The 19,337-nt window shown below is 47.1% G+C and overlaps 1 protein-coding gene across 1 annotated transcript in view; it reads left to right on the top strand.

Moving 5' to 3' along the window:
- Nucleotides 1-445: 445 nt before the first annotated feature.
- Nucleotides 446-19,337, top strand: part of LOC141271971 (uncharacterized) — a 352,339-nt gene continuing 333,447 nt past the window's right edge. The window contains exons 1-8 of the mRNA XM_073682225.1: nucleotides 446-516; nucleotides 14,926-15,068; nucleotides 15,196-15,375; nucleotides 15,459-15,582; nucleotides 15,662-15,759; nucleotides 16,284-16,433; nucleotides 16,563-16,739; nucleotides 16,822-16,945. Of these exons, the coding sequence (XP_073538326.1) occupies nucleotides 14,991-15,068; nucleotides 15,196-15,375; nucleotides 15,459-15,582; nucleotides 15,662-15,759; nucleotides 16,284-16,433; nucleotides 16,563-16,739; nucleotides 16,822-16,945 (931 nt within the window). The 5' untranslated portion in view covers nucleotides 446-516; nucleotides 14,926-14,990. The remainder of the gene's footprint in view (nucleotides 517-14,925; nucleotides 15,069-15,195; nucleotides 15,376-15,458; nucleotides 15,583-15,661; nucleotides 15,760-16,283; nucleotides 16,434-16,562; nucleotides 16,740-16,821; nucleotides 16,946-19,337) is intronic.

Here is a 19,337-nt window from a genome sequence, read left to right as displayed (position 1 = left end):
GCCCATACATTCTCCTGCCTCCGATAATATATACCTGACAGGAGCCCATACATTCTGCTGCCTCCAATAATATATACCTGACAGGAGCCCATAGATTCTGCTGCCTCCAATAATATATACCTGACAGGAGCCCATAGATTCTGCTGCCTCCAATAATATATACCTGACAGGAGCCCATAGATTCTGCTGCCTCCAATAATATATACCTGACAGGAGCCCATACATACTCCTGCCTCCAATAATATATACCTGACAGGAGCCCATACATACTCCTGCCTCCAATAATATACACCTGACAGGAGCCCATACATTCTGCTGCCTCCAATATTAAAAACCTGGAAGGAGCCCATACATTCTAGGCTCAACCCTTGCATCTCTGTGCATTGCATTCTGGCACCTGCATTACACTTCCAGGACCTGTGAAGATGTCACAGTCATGTGATCAGTCACATGGGGGGAGGAGCAGGATGGGGCTTGTAGGAAGTGAAGGGTTTTCTGTGTAGAAAGCAGCCACAGGTAAGAGCTGAAGCTGAGGAGAAGTCTACACTGGGGACCAGTAATGAGGGAGCAGGGACTGTGTGATAGAGGGGACAGGACTCAGTCCTGGGGGAAGCACCGGGACTCTACACTGGGGACCGGTAATGAGGGAGCAGGGACTGTGTGATAGAGGGGACAGGACTCAGTCCTGGGGGAAGCACCGGGACTCTGCACTGGGGACCGGTAATGAGGGAGCAGGGACTGTGTGATAGAGGGGACAGGACTCAGTCCTGGGGGAAGCACCGGGACTCTGCACTGGGGACCGGTAATGAGGGAGCAGGGACTGTGTGATAGAGGGGACAGGACTCAGTCCTGGGGGAAGCACCGGGACTCTACACTGGGGACCGGTAATGAGAGCAGGAACTGTGTGATAGAGGGTACAGGACTCAGTCCTGGTGGAAGCACAGGGACTCTGCACTGGTGCCTGGTAGTGAGGGAGCAGGGACTGTGTGATAGAGGAGACAGGACTCCGTCCTGGGGGAAGCACCGGGACTCTGCACTGGGGACCGGTAATGAGGGAGCAGGGACTGTGTGATAGAGGGGACAGGACTCAGTCCTGGGGGAAGCTCCTGGACTCTGCACTGGGGACAGGTAATGAGATAGTAGGGACTGTGCGATAGAGGGGACAGGACTCAGTCCTGGGGGAAGCATCGGGACTCTGCACTGGTGACCGGTAATGAGGGAGCAGGGACTGTGTGATAGAGGGGACAGGACTCAGTCCTGGGGGAAGCATCGGGACTCTGCACTGGGGACCGGTAATGAGGGAGCAGGGACTGTGTGATAGAGGGGACAGGACTCAGTCCTGGGGGAAGCACCGGGACTCTACACTGGGGACCGGTAATGAGAGCAGGAACTGTGTGATAGAGGGTACAGGACTCAGTCCTGGTGGAAGCACAGGGACTCTGCACTGGTGCCTGGTAGTGAGGGAGCAGGGACTGTGTGATAGAGGAGACAGGACTCCGTCCTGGGGGAAGCACCGGGACTCTGCACTGGGGACCGGTAATGAGGGAGCAGGGACTGTGTGATAGAGGGGACAGGACTCAGTCCTGGGGGAAGCTCCTGGACTCTGCACTGGGGACAGGTAATGAGATAGTAGGGACTGTGCGATAGAGGGGACAGGACTCAGTCCTGGGGGAAGCATCGGGACTCTGCATTGGTGACCGGTAATGAGGGAGCAGGGACTGTGTGATAGAGGGGACAGGACTCAGTCCTGGGGGAAGCACCGGGACTCTGCACTGGGGACCGGTAATGAGGGAGTAGGTACTGTGTGATAGAGGGGACAGGACTCAGTCCTGGGGGAAGCATCGTGACTCTCTGCACATTAGGATACAGTCTGCTTTACAGGAGAAAGCCAAATTCTAGTAGAAAAAGTGACCAGATCCTATCACCCACTAGGATTCAGTCACAGCCATATATTTAGTGCGACTCTGCAGGTGGAGGTATGTGGAGATTCCCCATTTCTGGGTGCAGCGGACATTAACCCCTTTAGTGCTGCGGTCACATTCCAGGAGACAGAACGTGTTCCCGTCTGTGTCGCTATATCAGGGTCTGTCTGTATTGGATTAGATTGGGTCATTTCCCTCCTGACGTCGCTCGCTGCTCTGTTTCTGTACAGTCTCCATTATGGCCTTCGCCCGCTCCATGTTGTCACTATCAGGAGATATTAATGTTCTGTCATTATCTGTTACTGACGTCCCCAGTTCTGCCGTCCCGATCTCTATGGATGTTCCCTGCACTTTATTAAATATTTCATGAAAAAAAGACAAAATTATAAAGATTCAGATATTTTAGATTTTCCTTTTAGATTTGTTCTGTGTTTTTGGTGCTGGATTGGAGATATTCTGTGATAAATCTCTGTATGTGACTATAGTGTGATTGTGTGTTATACCGGGGGCAGGACGGGGCCATGACTGGATGTATTGATCATGTGAAACCTGTAAGAGCTCCCGGAGATTTCCTAAGCATTTTTCAAGACCGTATGCGGTTCATTTTTTTTGAAGACCGCAAATACGGAAACAGGCACACCCATTGTATTCAATGGTGGTGCACCCGTGTCCTTGGGAGAAACCTGCATACATGTCCTTTTTTTCACGCACCACAGACGAAATACGTGCCGCACACTGATGAAGCACTGTGAACATCCGTGTGTCATCAGTGTGACACGTACCGGAGCCTGGGGAAAATCAGTACAGTTATCACCGTTCCCAGGCACCGGGTGCTGAATTAAAGTCATCATTGTTGCCTGGTCTCCTTGCGATTAGCACGACCAGGCAATGCTGATGAGACTTGTGGTCAGCACCCGCTGTGTAGCGCTTATTAAGAATTAAAAAAACAAACGGCATGGGGTCCCCCTTAATTTTCCTTATCAGCTGAGGGAAAGCTAACAGCTGGGGGCTGGTGTTATTAATCTGGGAAGGGGCCAATAGCCATAAAAGTTTCCAGGCTATTAATAACGGCTCACAGTTGTTTGCTTACCCCTTTACTGGTTAGTGAAAAGGGGGCCGAAAAATATTGACAAGCAGTCCCAATATTTTTACTAACCAGCAAAGGCTAAACAGCTTTGGGCTGATATTACTATGCTGAGAAAGGGCAATGGATATTGGCCCCCCTCCCAAACTAAGAATATCAGCCCTAAGGTGCATTCATAAGGTCAGTCAATTCTGGCACTTAGCCTCGGCTCTTCCCACTTGCCCTGGTGCGGTGGCAAGTGGGGTAATATTTTTGGGGTTGATGTTAGCTGTTTTTTGTCCTCTGACATTAATCCCAGGGGTTAGTGATGGAGAGATGTCTATCAGATAACCCCATTACTAACCTCATAGTCAAAATTAATAAAGACACATGCAGAGAAAAGTCCTTTAATTGAAAAAAACTCTCCCCCCACAATAACCCTATTTTAATCATGTATGAACCATAAAATAAAAAATCAAAGTAATCCTCACCCGTCCACCGATAATCCATACTGGTGATGTCCCACGACGATCTGGATGGTTGGGTGAGCATTCACATCAGTGATGCGTCCTCTCACCAAGGCAGCTGGCTCATGCTGAGCGTGAGAGCGTGGCTGCATGTGACCGCTGGTGACTTCATTAAGGTTACCGCCGGCCACCCCACTTTGTTGCATGTGTCATCATGGCGATATATAATTATATATGTGATGCTCCTTTTGAAATTTGTTTGATTGGGCACATGTATGCAGATACTGCTGTTCCTACTTGTCTGTTCCCTTTTTGTACAGATATATACATATGAACATCCTTTTATTTTTGTCCTGAGTTCCCCCCCCCATATACTTGCCTACCTGCCTATGCTGTGCACCTGCACTGTGCTTCTCCCGTCCCCGTGCACGCACCTGGCTATCTGTTGCCTCCTGCACTCCTTCGGGAGTCGTGTCCTTCGGCGTGCTCCCGCGCGGTTGGTGTGATGGCCTGGGTCAGTGCGATGGGGATGTGAGACTCCTGGCGCACGCACTGCTACGCATTTGCTATCGGCGGCGAATGCCGACAATTCACACTGGTGTAGTCACATTATGGTACACGTTACCACTTGATGGGCATAGTAGACATAAGCCTCTTGAGAAAGCTCCGGTACCCCCCAAGCGAAACGCGCATCAAGGCATCTTTCTGCCACCGTATTTCATCTGTGACACCCCATGGTGATCTTGGCCTGACTTTGGTAAGCACTTTTTATGACACGCCAGACATACATGACCACGGTATGGCCCATTTCTGAGCCCCCTTATATTTTTAACATGTGCATCCTATGGTTATGATTAGTGATGAGCGAGCATACTCGCAAGTACTCCGTACTCGCCCGAGCATCTCAGTACTCGAGATGCTCAGAGCTTGCCGAGTACTTGCGAAATGCTCAGTCTGATGCTCGGGTCCACTCCCTGCATGTTTGGTGCTTTTTAGAGCGCCAATCAACATGCAGGGATTGCCTGCCACTCATTCTAATGCCGCAGCCATGGTGGTTGTGGCATTACAGTGATTGGATGGCCGCACAGCGTCATCAGGTCTATATCCAGTAATAACACTAACTCTTTCCCTGTTACATTCAGAAACCCTGCTAATCTCATTAATATTCCCTGCATATCTTCTGTCTCATTCAAATGTGCCCTTTGGAATGGGCGCTCAGCATGTAATAAACTCTCTTACATCCATGACTTTTTCGTCTCTAATTCCCTCAACCTTCTGGCTCTCACTGAAACCTGGATCCAACAGTCGGACACCACCGCCGCTGCAGCTCTCTCCTATGGTGGCCTACACTTCTCTCATACTCCGAGACCTGACAACAGATCAGGTAGAGGTGTTGGTCTGCTTCTTTCAACAAAATGTACTTTTCAGGTTATCCCCCCAGTACCCTCCCTTATCTTCCCTTCTTTTGAGGCCCACACAGTCAGACTCTACCGGCCCTTCTCCCTGCGAGTGGGGGTTGTCTATCGCCCTCCAGGTCCCTCCCGTCAGTTCCTGGATCACTTTGCTGCCTGGCTTCCAAATTTTCTAACCTGCGACATCCCCACGATAATCATGGGAGATTTTAACATCCCAATTGGCGATACTCTTTCCCCATCTGCCGCTCACCTTTTATCACTAACCTCCTCCTTCGGCCTTTCACAGCTTGCTAATTCTCCTACACATGAGGACGGGAACACATTGGACCTGATCTTCTCCTGGCTTTGCTCAGTACATGACTTTACGAACTCTCCCCTTCCACTGTCTGACCATAATCTTCTTTCATTCTCTGTCAAGAACTGTGACTCTACTCAAGACCCCCCCCACTTTCCACACTTATAGAAATATACGCGCCATTAACACCCAGAAATTTATGAAAAAGTTGAAATCATCATTGGCCCCAATCTCCTCCCTCTCATGTCCCGACTCTGCATTGAAGCATTATAACGAAATAATGCTATGCGCTCTGGATGAAGCCGCACCTCCTACACAAAGAAAAATTCGGCATATACTGCGACAACCCTGGCACACACCTCAAACACGTCTTCTCCAGCGGTGTTCCAGGTGTGCTGAAAGGCTGTGGAGAAAATCTAATCTGCCCGAAGATTTCCTCCATTATAAATTTATGCTAAAAACATATAACTGCGCTTCACCTCTCCAAACAAACCTACTTTAACAACCTCATAATCTCACATTCCAATAATCCTAAACGACTCTTTGACACGTTTCATTCTCTCCTCAATCAAACAGCACAGGCCCCGATCACCGACCTCAGCGCAGACGATCTGGCCAATTATTTCAAAGAAAAAATTGACCATATCCGACAGGAAATTTTCTCCCAATCCCCAAACGTTATGCATGCTCTCCTCCGCCACATTGTATCATGCTCACTTTCTGATTTCGAACCAGTCACGGAAGATGAAGTCATCAGGCTCCTTGCATCTTCTCGCCCTACCACCTGCACCAGTGACCCTGTTCCCTCACATCTCCTTCAGTCCTTTGCTCCAGCTGTCACCACTCGCCTAACTAAAATTTTCAACCTCTCCCTCTCATCTGGTATCTTTCCCTCTTCTTTTAAACACGCCAGCATACATCCATTACTTAAAAAAACATCCCTTGACCAGAACTGCACGGCCAACTACAGACGTGTTTCCAATCTTCCCTTTATCTCTAAACTCCTGGAACGCCTGGTCCATGCCCGTCTAATCCGCTATCTCTCAGGCAACGCTCTTCTTGACCCTTTACAATCTGGTTTCCGCTCTTTACATTCTACTGAAACTGCACTCACTAAAGTCTCTAATGATCTACTAACCGCTAAATCTAATGGTCACTATTCCCTGCTGATTCTCCTGGATCTCTCTGCAGCATTCAACACTGTGGATCACCAGCTCCTCCTCACTATGCTCCACACTATTGGCCTCAAGGACACTGTTCTCTCCTGGTTTTCCTCCTATCTCTCTGACCCCTCCTTCTCTGTCTCTTTCGCCGGCTCCTCCTCCTCCTCTCTCCTTCCCCTTACTGTAGGGGTTCCTCAAGGATCAGTCCTAGGCCCCCTTCTTTTCTCCTTATACACCACTCCCATTGGACAAACAATCAGCAGATTCGGTTTTCAGTACCATCTCTATGCTGATGACACCCAATTATACACCTCTGCTCCAGACATCACCCCTGCATTACTACAAAAGACGAGTGATTGTCTTTCTGCTGTGTCTAACATTATGTCCTCCCTCTGTCTAAAACTGAATCTGTCAAAAACTGAACTACTCGTATTTCCTCCCTCCACTAACCTACCTGTGCCCGATATTGCCATTTCCGTTTGTGGCTCACCTATTACTCCCCAGCAACAAGCCCGCTGTCTTGGGGTAATTTTTGACTCAGATCTTTCCTTCACTCCTCACATCAAATCACTCGCTCGTTCATGTCATCTACACCTCAAAAACATCTCAAGAATCAGAACATTTCTCACCTTTGACTTGGCAAAAACTCTTACTGTAGCTCTTATTCATTCTCGTCTGGACTACGGCAACTCTCTACTTATCGGGCTCCCTCTTACTAAACACTCCACTCTCCAATCCGTCCTTAACTCAGCAGCCAGGATCATATTCCTCGCCAACCGCTACACCGATGCCTCTTCCCTGTGCCAGTCATTGCATTGGTTACCCATCCAATATAGAGTTCAATTTAAACTTATCAGGCTTACCCACAAAGCGCTCCATGCTTCAGTAACCCTCTACATCTCCTCCCTTGTCTCAGTCTACCACCCTACACGTGCCCTCCGTTCTGCCAGTGACTTAAAACTAAAATTCTCCATAATCCGAACTTCCCACTCCCGTCTCCAAGATTTCTCGCGTGCTGCGCCAATTCTTTGGAATACACTACCCAGGACAGTTCGATTAATTCCCAATACTCACAGTTTCAAGCGGACCCTAAAAACCCATTTCTTTAGACTGGCATATTGCCTCCACACACTATCTGTCCATCCCAGTTGTCCGTCCCAGTTTTCCCCCATATTAAAATCTTCTTCAATTTCAGGTTCATACCAACCATGCACATAATAGCCTCAGTCAGGACTGCACAAATACTGGCAGGCGACCAGTCCATGTATTATTTATCCTATATAGTATATCAAGGCTGCATAATACAATATACGTATGTACATTCTACCTTTTGTGTCTCCCCCATTCCCTCATAGACTGTAAGCTTGCGAGCAGGGCCTTCACTCCTTTCGATATGAGATATGTTTATTCTGTATTGTTTGTATAAGTTCCCCCTAAAATTTGTAAAGTGCTGCGGAATATGTTGGCGCTATAAAAATAAAAATTATTATTATTATCAGACCTGGCGCCGCCATGCTCGTCACAGTCACTCCGGAATCTGGCGGAGTAGGGAGAGGTGCTGCTGTGTCAGGGAGAGATTTGCTTGTGTATTAGGTAGTGTAGTGAGAAAAACCGTACATTACACATATCCATGTTAACAAACAGTCCTTTTGAGGACTAACTAATCCATCTACAGAGATATCAGGCATGCAGAGTATATAGGCAGGCAGACTGAAGGCAGACAACTGTTCCGCATAACACCAACACGAAGGAAATTTCCAGTACAGCTGTTAGGTCTTCCCGAGTCTGGTTGTTTTTTAAAGACTCTGCCGATAACCCCAAAAAGTCAATTTGCACCACCTGCCAGGCCAGCATCAGCAGGGGTGGCAAAACGACCAGCCTGACCACCACCAGCATGATCAGGCACATGGCAGCAAAGCACCTGACTTTGTGGGCCGAACCCCAGGGTCTAGGAACAATGTCTGTGGGTGGCACCATTGCTTCTTCCGCTGTTGCGCATGCAAGTCAATCCCCTTTCCATGGTGCATGCGAAGATGCCTCCTGCCCTGCACCTGTCGTTGCACACTCTAAAGCAGCAGCATCAGGAAACACGTCCATGTCCTTGTCCCAGCGCAGCGTTCAGTTGTCCATACCCTAGTCCTTGGAACGCAAGCACAAATATGCAGCCAACGACCCACAGGCCACACTACTAAATTCTCACATTTCACGACTGCTTGCGCTCAAAATGTTGCCTTTTAGGCTCATGGAGACGGAAGCATTCCGCAACCTGATGGTGGCGGCCGTCCCTCGTTGCTCGGTCCCCAGCCGCCACTATTTCTCCCGGTGTGCTGTCCCCGCATTACACAAGCACGTATCCCAAAACATTAGCCATGCCCTCAACAACGCAGTTACCGGGAAAGTCAACCTAACCACAGACACGTGGACAAGTGCTTGTGTGCAGGGACGGTATATCTCGCTGACGGCACACTGTGGGCAGGGACGGTATATCTCGCTGACGGCACACTGGGTTAACATAGTGGAAGCCGGGACCCAGTTGGACCTTGGGACCGAACACGTCCTCCCGACGCCAAGGATTGCGGGCCCTAGGTCAATCAGGGTTGCCCCCACGGTCTACAGCTCCTGCACCTCATTCTCTTCAGCCCCTCCTCCTCTTCAGCCTCCATCTCCGAAATGACAACATCAGTAACAAGCTGGAAGCACTGCAGTACTGCCTCGGCCAAGCGGCAACAGGCTGTACTGAAGCTAATATGCTTAGGTGACAAACCGCACAATGCTGAAGAGTTGTGGACAGCTCTGAAAGAGCAGGCAGATCTGTGGCTCACACCGCTGAACCTACAGCCAGGCATGGTCGTGTGTGACAATGGCCGGAACCTGGTGGCGGCTCTGAGACGAGGCGAGCTCACACACGTACCATGCCTGGACCATATGCTTAACCTCGTGGTTCAGCGGTTTCTCAAATCCTACCCAGAGCTGCCGGATCTGCTTGTTAAAGTACGCCACCTGCGTGCCCATTTTAAAAAGTCACCTACAGCTTCCGCTGCCCTTGCCGTGTTTCAGCAGCGATTGCAGCTTCCGGCTCACAGACTGGTGTGTGATGTCCCCACGCATTGGAATTCTACACTGCAGATGTTGGGAAGGATTTGTGAGCAGAAGAGGGCAGTTTTTGAGTACCAGCATCAACAAGACCGTCGGTATTCAGGTCAGACTCCACACGTAAGACCTCAGGAGTGGACATGGATGTCAGACATGTGTACCATCCTCCAAAACTTTGAGGACTCCACCAAAATGGTGAGTGGCGATGACGCAATAATTAGCGTCACCATCCCGCTTCTCTGTCTTCTGAAACGCTCTCTGCTCACAATCAAAGAGGATGCATTGCAGGCGGAGCACGATGAGATGGAGCAAGGAACCATACAGGGTGATTACACACAGCCCAGCCTCATCTCATCCCAACGTGGATTGGGTGAAAATAAGGAAGAGGAGGAGGAATGACAGAAGCTATTTTCATGCGCTATAGACGGTACTACCTGCACAGCTGTCATACCGTCTGTTCAGAGTGGATAGCCAGAGGACAGAGAGGAGGAGGAGGAGAGCATGGTCAGTCACCCTCTTGGTGAGGACACGGAAGTATTGCCTGTTAGTAGTCTGGCACGCATGGCTGAGTTTGTTACGCTACAAGGAGAACTTTATATCTCTTATTCCTGAGGCGGACAGGTCTACAGAAATGGGGCTGTACCAGAAGGCCCTTGTTGCGGAACTATTAAAAAAATTCCCATCTGAAAACGCTGGCGGCTGAGGGTACACTTCGTTGGACAACCAAGGAGTACAGGCGAGAGAGACACAACTTCAATTCAGATGAGGCAGGGTAACACTGTCAAAGTTCTGGGAGAATTTTCTCAGCCCTTCCCATCCCACAGGCCCTGAGGCGCGGGGTACTCTCACAAGGAGTGCAAAGTTTGGGAAGATGCTGAGGGAGTACCTTGCCGACCGTACCAACGTCCTCCGTGATTCCTCTGTGCCTTATAATTATTGGGTATCCAAGCTGGATACATGGACTGAACTGGCTCTCTATGCCTTGGAGGTCCTGGCCTGCCCTGCCGCCAGCGTTTTATTAGAGCGGGTTTTTAGTGCCGTTGGTGGAATTATAACTGAAAAGCGCATCCGCCTGTCAACTGAAAATGCTGACTCTTATAAAAATGAACAAGGGCTGGATTGGGCCAGACTTCTCAACACCACTGAATGATAGCAGGGTAACAAACTCAAACCCAGTGTCTTTTCTTGGGAGGTGTATTCCCATGCACCTTTTCACACCCAGACATGGGTATACGCTTCCTGATTTTTGACTATTTGCTCTTGTCCTCCTCCTTCTCCTCATCCTCCACCACCATATCACCAGGGTGACCGTGGTCCGTGATGCAACACCCACATAATTTTTTTAAAGGGTGTTTATGATGCCATTAAAAAAATGTTTTATACAGTATGTTCATGTATACCCCCCAGGGGTAAATGTTTGTCAGCCCATACACTTAGTGCATGGGCATTACAAGTATAGGAAGCCCGCTCCTTTCTAATGGGAACATTTTTTTATGAGGCCCTCCTCCACGTCTCTTCCAACGGGCATTGGAGTGCCTCCAAATTTTTGGCAACCCTTGCATTCACTGCATAGGTCAGCACTATGGGAGACCCACTCCCTAATAATGGGAAAATTGTTTTGTGGAGACCCTCTGACCTCCATGTCTCTTCCAAGGGGCATTGAAGTGCCTCCAAATTTTTGGCAACCCTTGCATTCACTGCATAGGCCAGCACTATGGGAGACCAACTTCCTAACAGGGCTGTTGAGTCGGAGTCGGTGCTCATTTTTGTGGAGTCGGTATTAAATGGACCGACTCCGACTCCTAAAATATATAATAAATTGGGTGCAGTGGATCAATGCTGTTTGTGGGGAATATTTTTTCATAGGAATTTGGGAAAGTTATGAAATGTCCTATAAATGGCTGTTCTATTCCTGATCTAAGGCTACATTCATGCACAGCGTTTTTGCTGCGTTTTTTCAGGATACGTTTTTCAACTGCAAAAGCAGATCAGCTTTTTAAAAAAGTGCATCACTTGAAAGGTTTTTGAGCTCATAGATAATGTGTTCAATAGCAAAAGCAGATTAGAAAAACGCCAAACAAACTGACATGCTCATTCTTTGTGAGGATCCGTTTTTGAGCCCAAAAACGGATCCTCACAAAACGATGTGTCTGAATTTCATATCTTGAAACCCATTGACTTTGCTGGGATGCCCAGAGACACTGCATTTTACTGCAAAAAACGGATCCGCAAAAACGCTGTGTGTGAATCATGGCTGTAGCCAGCGAGGGGAAGGGGGGACCCCCCCCCATACCTAGAAGCAGGGGCACGCACCTATCAAAACTCACTTGTATGCTGCAGTGCTCCCGTCCTGCACTGGCTCCAGACTGCAGGGGGCAATCTCCCCTCCTCTGTCCTGTCTTCTGCCGTCTTCACCAGAGAGAGGAGGGGGAGGGGTGCCTGCCCTGCACAGGATCCGATTCCTGGGCCCCGAGCTGGAGAAAGTGAAAGTACTACTGCTCATCTCTGTCACAGGAAGGTAACTAATGCTAATATTGTAGGTGATTATTATGTGCTCTCTGTACAATGTGTGTGAACTATATGTGCGATATGTGCAATGTACTATTTGCTGTCTGTAGCTGTCATCTGTCTATCCCTCCATCTATCCCTCTCTCCATCCCTCTATCTATCCATCCCTCTATCTATCCATCCCTCTATCTATCCATCCCTCTATCTATCCATCCCTCTATCTATCCATCCCTCTATCTATCCATCCCTCTATCCATTCATCTATCCCTCCAGCTATCCATCATTATATTCTATCTAAATATCTTGATTATTGTATCATAAAAATGATTAAATGTCTGATGTTCACATTGTACTACAATAAATTTTTCACTTAAATATAAGCAATATATAAGGGAAATTGAGGAGTTGGAGTCGCAGGTTCGGCTTACTGACTCCACAGCCCTGCTTCCTAATAATGGGAACATTGTTTTGAGGAGGCCCTCTGACTTCCATGTCTTTTCCAAGGGGCATTGAAGTGCCTCCAAATTTTTGGCAACCCTTGCATTCACTGCATAGGCAAACACAATGGGAGACCTACTTCCTAATAATGGGAACATTGTTTTCAGGAGGCCCCCCTCTAAGTCTCTTCAAAGGGGTATTGGGGTGCATCCAAATTTTCAAAGTATAACAGTATAGGAGACCCACTCTTTAGTAATGGGAACAATAAAACATAGCCGGCTGATGGCTCTCTAAGAATACTGAGGGCCGACTGCTGGTCCGTTAAGAATAGTAAAGGCCGCCTGATGGCCCTATAAAAATAGGCTTTGTGACTTTCAGAGTCCCTCCTTTATAAATGAAACAGATGTGTCTGATGATATTTCACACACCGCATGGCCAGATAAGGTTGTAAAATGTTAAAATGACATTTCCCGGTGAATGCATTTGTCACAGTTGAAAGCAATGCAAAAGTGAAAAAACGCATCAAAAATGCTAAGTGTGAATATAGCCCAAGGTGTGAAGGAGCATTTTTGTTTTTGGTTATTTATTTTGCTTTATATACAAGTCATTACCCTGGAAAGGATGTTCCTGGACATATTTCCCAGGAAAATCCCTTTTGGTTTCGGTTTGGTATGTTTTATTGTGAGTCCGTAAAAGTGGCGTAATACCTCTGACAACGTTGTTGACAGAAGTGACCTGGGAGTCAGAAATGCTTCCATGGGTCTTCCCCATGCTGGCCACATGTTATTTGAGCACTGTTCCCATCGATTTGGGCAATTTTTAGGCCCTCTGCAGACCGCCGGGGGAGCTTCCTGAAAAATACTCGAGTTTCCCATAGACTTACATTGGGCTCGTTGCTCGGGTCGAGCACCCGAGTATTCCAATGTGCTCGACCCGAGCATCGAGCACCCGAGCATTTTAGTGCTCGCTCATCACTAGTTATGATCCAACTTTCTTTGCTGCCAAACTAGATACTCTTCAGGCTGATTTACCATGCGGTGCTGCATGTCTTGGCACACTGCACTTTTGTCCCATAAATATGATATTGTCATATATTTGTGTATTTTATACATATAAAAAAATTTTTTATTAAGGCTATGTGACCACGATGCAGAAATGCTCAGGATTTTTTCCTGAGTGTTTCTGCATCTCCCTGGCAGAAAAAAACGCATGCGGATTGTACATGCGTTTTAATGCCAGGGACATGCGGAAATGGAGCGTTATTCACTGACATTTCCGCATGCGGATTGACAAGCGCTTTCCAAGCGATTAGCATCACTTGGAAAGTGCTTGTGACAACTAGGTCACACTATATAAATCCATGCAAACGGCATGGATTTATATAGTGTGACCCGAGAGAGTGGTTAAAAATAAAAAAATAAATGTATACTTACCCTCCGATGGCCCCCGGTGTCCTGCTTTACACTCTGTTCTCCGGCAGCGGTGGATTGAAAGACCTGCCGACGTCAGCGTCACTTGACCCGTCACATGACTCTGACGTCAGCGCAGGTGCCTCAATCCACCGCGAAGTGCCGGGAAGCAAGGAGGAGCGCAGCGCGGGCCGCCGGAAGGTAAGTATATATTTATTTTTTATTTTATTCTTTTTTTTACAGATTTTTTAATGGTACCTGGGTGTGGATGAGACTCTCCTCTCCTCTACACCCGGGTACCATCCGCACATTAGAATGCGCCAATTACGCAAGTACAGATGCAGTCTTGCATGTGTTTGCTAGTTCTGGCATATTTGACTATTGTATATGTATAACCATCTTCTATATAGTGTAATGTCTAGTGCACCCTTAAGGTGATTAAATATATAATTTAACCTTGGGCTGCTCTTTTATTTCGTTCCACCTGTCCGTTTCTTGGTTTAACTTTCCATTCTACCGGAGCTGGTTTCTGGCCCAAAATAACCCTGTTTACAGACCAGGCGTATATTGAACAAGGAACTGTTGGCAGTCCTACCTTGCAGACAAGGCACTGTTTCACTGGTGCTAGTGAAAGGGGCCTCTCAGCCTGTTGGGGTTGTGGGCGAGTTTTGTGCCATGTCAGTGACAGCATGGGCCACATCCTACACTCCCTGTGCCTCTTTGGACCCATGTTGACAGTGGGATATCTGTGTAAAACAGTACCAAACTGACCTTGTCCCCAGGGAGTGCGGAACATCACGTTGGTGAAAGTGGAGAGACCGCATTACGTGATCCGTCTGATCAGGTAATAGTGACATTAGGTTGAGTGGCGAGGTGCGGATCCTTCACATGCGGTGGGATACTGTGTGATCTCTCTGGTGCCATCCTTCACAATCTTTCTTTGAACACCTTTAATAGATAACCCTTTAATTTCTATGCTGCATTTCATTCCATATGTGTCACACTGACACATGGATGTCACATACGTACACATGGATGGCACACAGATCACACCAGTACTTGTGTTTCCAGTACAGGAATCACCAGAATGTGTGAAGGGGGGCCTTACATGGGATCTTTATGATGTTACATCATCATCTTCTTCCCATTCAGGTCCCTACAATGCCGGATCCTCTCATCTTCTGTATAAGAGAATTTTCCTTATTTGCCCTACAAGGATGGATAGGGACAGTGACAAGATGGCGGAGAGGATATTACACCTCACCCTACAGATCCTCTTCCGAGTTACTGGAGAGGTGAGAGATTCTGGTGACGTCACATTACATCATTCTTATCTATGGGAATAACAGATGGACAGAACTGGAGAGGTGAGGACTCTGGAAATGTCTGTAGTGAGATTTATTAATGTGTCTCCATAACCAGGATTACACAGTAGTGAAGAAGACCTCTAGTGAGCGCTGTCAGGACCCTGTGTCTGAGGGATGGGGAAGACCCCTGAGCCCAATCACAGGGCCTCCACATCACCCCCTGATACATGAGGACATCAATGACCAGAAGATCCTAGAACTCACCTACAAGATGATTGAGCTGCTGACTGGAGAGGTGACACTGTTGGGAATGCTGGGACATTATACAGTAATGCTATGAAGTGATCAGGGGGATTATAGTATCATTTTATGTGTCAGGTTCCTATAAGGTGTCAGGATGTCACCGTCTATTTCACCATGGAGGAGTGGGAATATTTAGAAGGACACAAAGATCTGTACAAGGACGTTGTGATGGAGGTTCCTCAGCCCCTCACATCATCAGGTAATAGACAGGACTACACATGGCCTATAATAATCTGTATGTAAAGAATGAATTCAGTCCCTGTATGTGTTTCCTCCAGTTCTATCCAGTAAGAGGACAACACCAGAGAGATGTCCCCATCCTCGTCTTCCACAGGACTGTAAACCAGAAGATCCCAGTGTTCCTCAGGATCATCAGGTAGACGGAGAGATGGTGCCATAAGATCTTCCTCATGATGTGTAGAAGGCTGTGAAGGTCTTATGTTCAGTCTTGTTTTATCCTCCAGTATTATACACTGAACAACAAATTTATTAGACACACTTTCACATTCCCATCTGGCACATTAGACTCTCTGCTCATTATGATTCAGCCTGCTCTACATGAGAAATCTAAACTCTAGTGTGAAAAGGCATCAGATCCTATCATCCAGTAGTATTTAGTCACAGCCATATATCTAGTGTGCGGCTCTGCAGGTGGAGGTATGTGTAGATTTCCCATTACTTGGCGCAGGCACCATTAACCCATTTATTGCTGATACTATTTAGCGGTCTTGGGAGAACCTGTATGTATCTCTGTATGTGACTATAATTGGATTGTGTGTTCTACTGGGGGCAGGACGGGGCCATGACTGGATGTAGTGATCATGTGAAGCCGGTAACAGCTCCGGAGATTTCTTACATGGGATCTTTATGATGTTACATCGTCATCTTCTCCCCATTCAGGTCCCTACAATATTGGATCCACTCAGTGGAGATCTTCTATATAAGAGAATTTTACCGATTGACCTTTCAAGGATGGATAGGGACAGGGACAAGATGGCGGAGAGGATATTACACCTCACCCTAGAGATCCTCTTCCGGCTTACTGGAGAGGTGAGAGATTCTGATGATGTCACATTACATCATTCTTATCTATGGGAATAACAGATGGACAGAACTGGAGAGGTGGGAACTCTGGAAATGTCTGTAGTGAGATTTATTAATGTGTCTCTCCATAACCAGGATTACACAGTAGTGAAGAAGACCTCTAGTGAGCGCTGTCAGGACCCTGTGTCTGAGGGATGTGGAACACCCCTGAGACCAATGGGACATCCATTTCACCCCCTGATACATGAGGACATAAATAACCAGAAGATCCTACAACTCACCTACAAGATGATTGAGCTGCTGACTGTAGAGGTGACACTGCTGGGAATGCTGGGACATTATACAGTAACGCTATGAAGGGGACGAGGGGTGACTGTATCATTGTATGTGTCAGGTTCCTATAAGGTGTCAAGATGTCACCGTCTATTTCTCCATGGAGGAGTGGAAGTATTTAGAAGGACACAAAGATCTGTACAAGGACGTCATGATGGAGGTTCCCCAGCCCCTCACATCACCAGGTAATAGACTGGACTAAATACACACGGCCTATAATTATCTGTATGTAAAGAATGAATTCAGTCCCTGTATGTGTTTCCTCCAGTTGTATCCAGGAAGAGGACAACACCAGAGAGATGTCCTCATCATCTTCATCCACAGGACTGTAAACAAGAAGATCTCAATGTTCCTCAGGATCATCAGGTAGATGGAGAGAAAGTGTCATGAAATCTCCCCTATGATGTGTAGAAGAAGGTCTTGTGTTCAGTCTTGTTTTATCCACTAGTATTAGACACATTGAATGGCCAATTTATTAGAGGCACTTTCAGACTCCCGTTTGAAACCAATTAGACGCATGACTGTGGAGTTCAGCATAAGGGCGCAGTCAGACAGCTGTATAAATCAGACCAAGATCAGAACGCAGTTCACGTACTGGCCTGTAGTTCTCCGAACGAGCATAACAGCTGCATAGAAATACATGAAGCTGTCACTCTCGGGTTGGGAGAGCTGCCGGCCAGTCCGTGCACTGCATTCTAATCTCAGTCCGATTTATACGGCCATCTGAGTGCGCCCTAAATTGGAGTGATCAGTTTTCAGAATAGGAACATTGAGTAATCTGAATTACTTCGAACATTGTTGCAGCACAAGTATTTAAAAAATTGCCAACCTTATGGGGTATTTTACATGCAATGATATGAAGATTATACTGAGAATGATGTGATCAATGAAATATATCCAGTGATATTAGATCCCATGGATGTAAACAACGTATGAAGGAAAATGTGAACAATAGTTGTGAGAACATGTGGTGCAGTTATACAGACTGCAGCTGAATACTGCGCTAGTGTTCAACTAATGTGTGTGAATGCAGCCATCATTCCTTAGAACAGATGGGCGATAGCATCAGGAGACCAGTTCCAGTGTCAATGATGACCAATGGACATAGAAAAGAAAAAATTTTGGCAAAAGAGAGCAAATATGATATCACTGAGCAATGGAAAACAATGTCTACATGCTTTAATCCAGATTGATGATGGAGGGTCAGAATTTGGCACAAGCAGCATGAATCCATGTGCCATTTCTGTCAGGAGTAAGCAGTTCAGACTTGTGGAGGTGTAATATTGGTGTGGAGGATATGTTTTTGCCACATTCTGGGTCCTCTGCTACCTGTGGATGGATATTTTGACACTAGTGCTTCCCTAAGTATTGTGACTAATCAAGTTCGTCCCTTTATGGCTGCTGTTTACTCTATGGTAGAAGGGTAATAACATGGGTCGTGTAGTCATTAATTACATATATACAGTACAGACCAAAAGTTTGGACACACCTTCTCATTTAAAGATTTTTCTGTATTTTCTTGACTGAAAATTGTACATTCACACTGAAGGCATCAAAACTATGAATTAACACATGTGGAATTATATACTTAACAAAAAAGTGTGAAACAACTGAAAATATGTCTTATATTCTAGGTTCTTCAAAGTAGCCACTTTTTGCTTTGATGACTGCTTTGCACACTCTTGGCATTCTCTTGAGGAGCTTCAAGAGGTAGTTACCGGAAATGGTCTTCCAACAATCTTGAAGGAGTTCCCAGAGATGCTTAGCACTTGTTGGCCCTTTTGCCTTCACTATGCGGTCCAGCTCACCCCAAACCATCTCGATTGGGTTCAGGTCTGGTGACTGTGGAGGCCAGGTCACCTGGCGTAGCACCCCATCACTCTCCGTCTTGGTCAAATAGCCCTTACACAGCCTGGAGGTGTGTTTGGGGTCATTGTCCTATTGAAAAATAAATGATGGTCCAACTAAACGCAAACCGGATGGAATAGCATGCCGCTGCAAGATGCTGTGGCAGCCATGCTGGTTCAGTATGCTTTTTTTTTTAATAAATCCCCAACAGTGTCACCAGCAAAGCACCATCACACCTCCTCCTCCATGCTTCACGGTGGGAACCAGGCATGTAGAGTCTATCCGTTCACCTTTTCTGCGTCGCACAAAGACATGGTGGTTGGAACCAAAGATCTCAGATTTGGACTCATCAGACCAAAGCACAGATTTCCACTGGTCTAATGTTCATTCCTCGTGTTCTTTAGCCCGAGCAAGTCTCTTCTGCTTGTTGCCTGTCCTTAGCAGTGGTTTCCTAGCAGCTATTTTACCATGAAGGCCTGCTGCACAAAGTCTCCTCTTAATAGTTGTTGTAGAAATGTGTCTGCTGCTAGAACTCTGTGTGGCATTGACCTGGTCTCTAATCTGAGCTGCTGTTAACCTGCGATTTCTGAGGCTGGTGACTCGGATAAACTTATCCTCAGAAGCAGAGGTGACTCTTGGTCTTCCTTTCCTGGGGCGGTCCTCATGTGAGCCAGTTTCTTTGTAGCGCTTGATGGTTTTTGCAACTGCACTTGGGGACACTTTGAAAGT

This window comes from Phyllobates terribilis, unplaced genomic scaffold (genome assembly GCF_046119375.1).
Source record: "Phyllobates terribilis strain yellow unplaced genomic scaffold, ASM4611937v1 Scaffold_5__5_contigs__length_657084704, whole genome shotgun sequence".
NCBI lineage: Eukaryota > Metazoa > Chordata > Amphibia > Anura > Dendrobatidae > Phyllobates > Phyllobates terribilis.
Note: the sequence above shows the minus strand (reverse complement) of the source record. Positions and strands in the feature narration are given on the sequence as shown.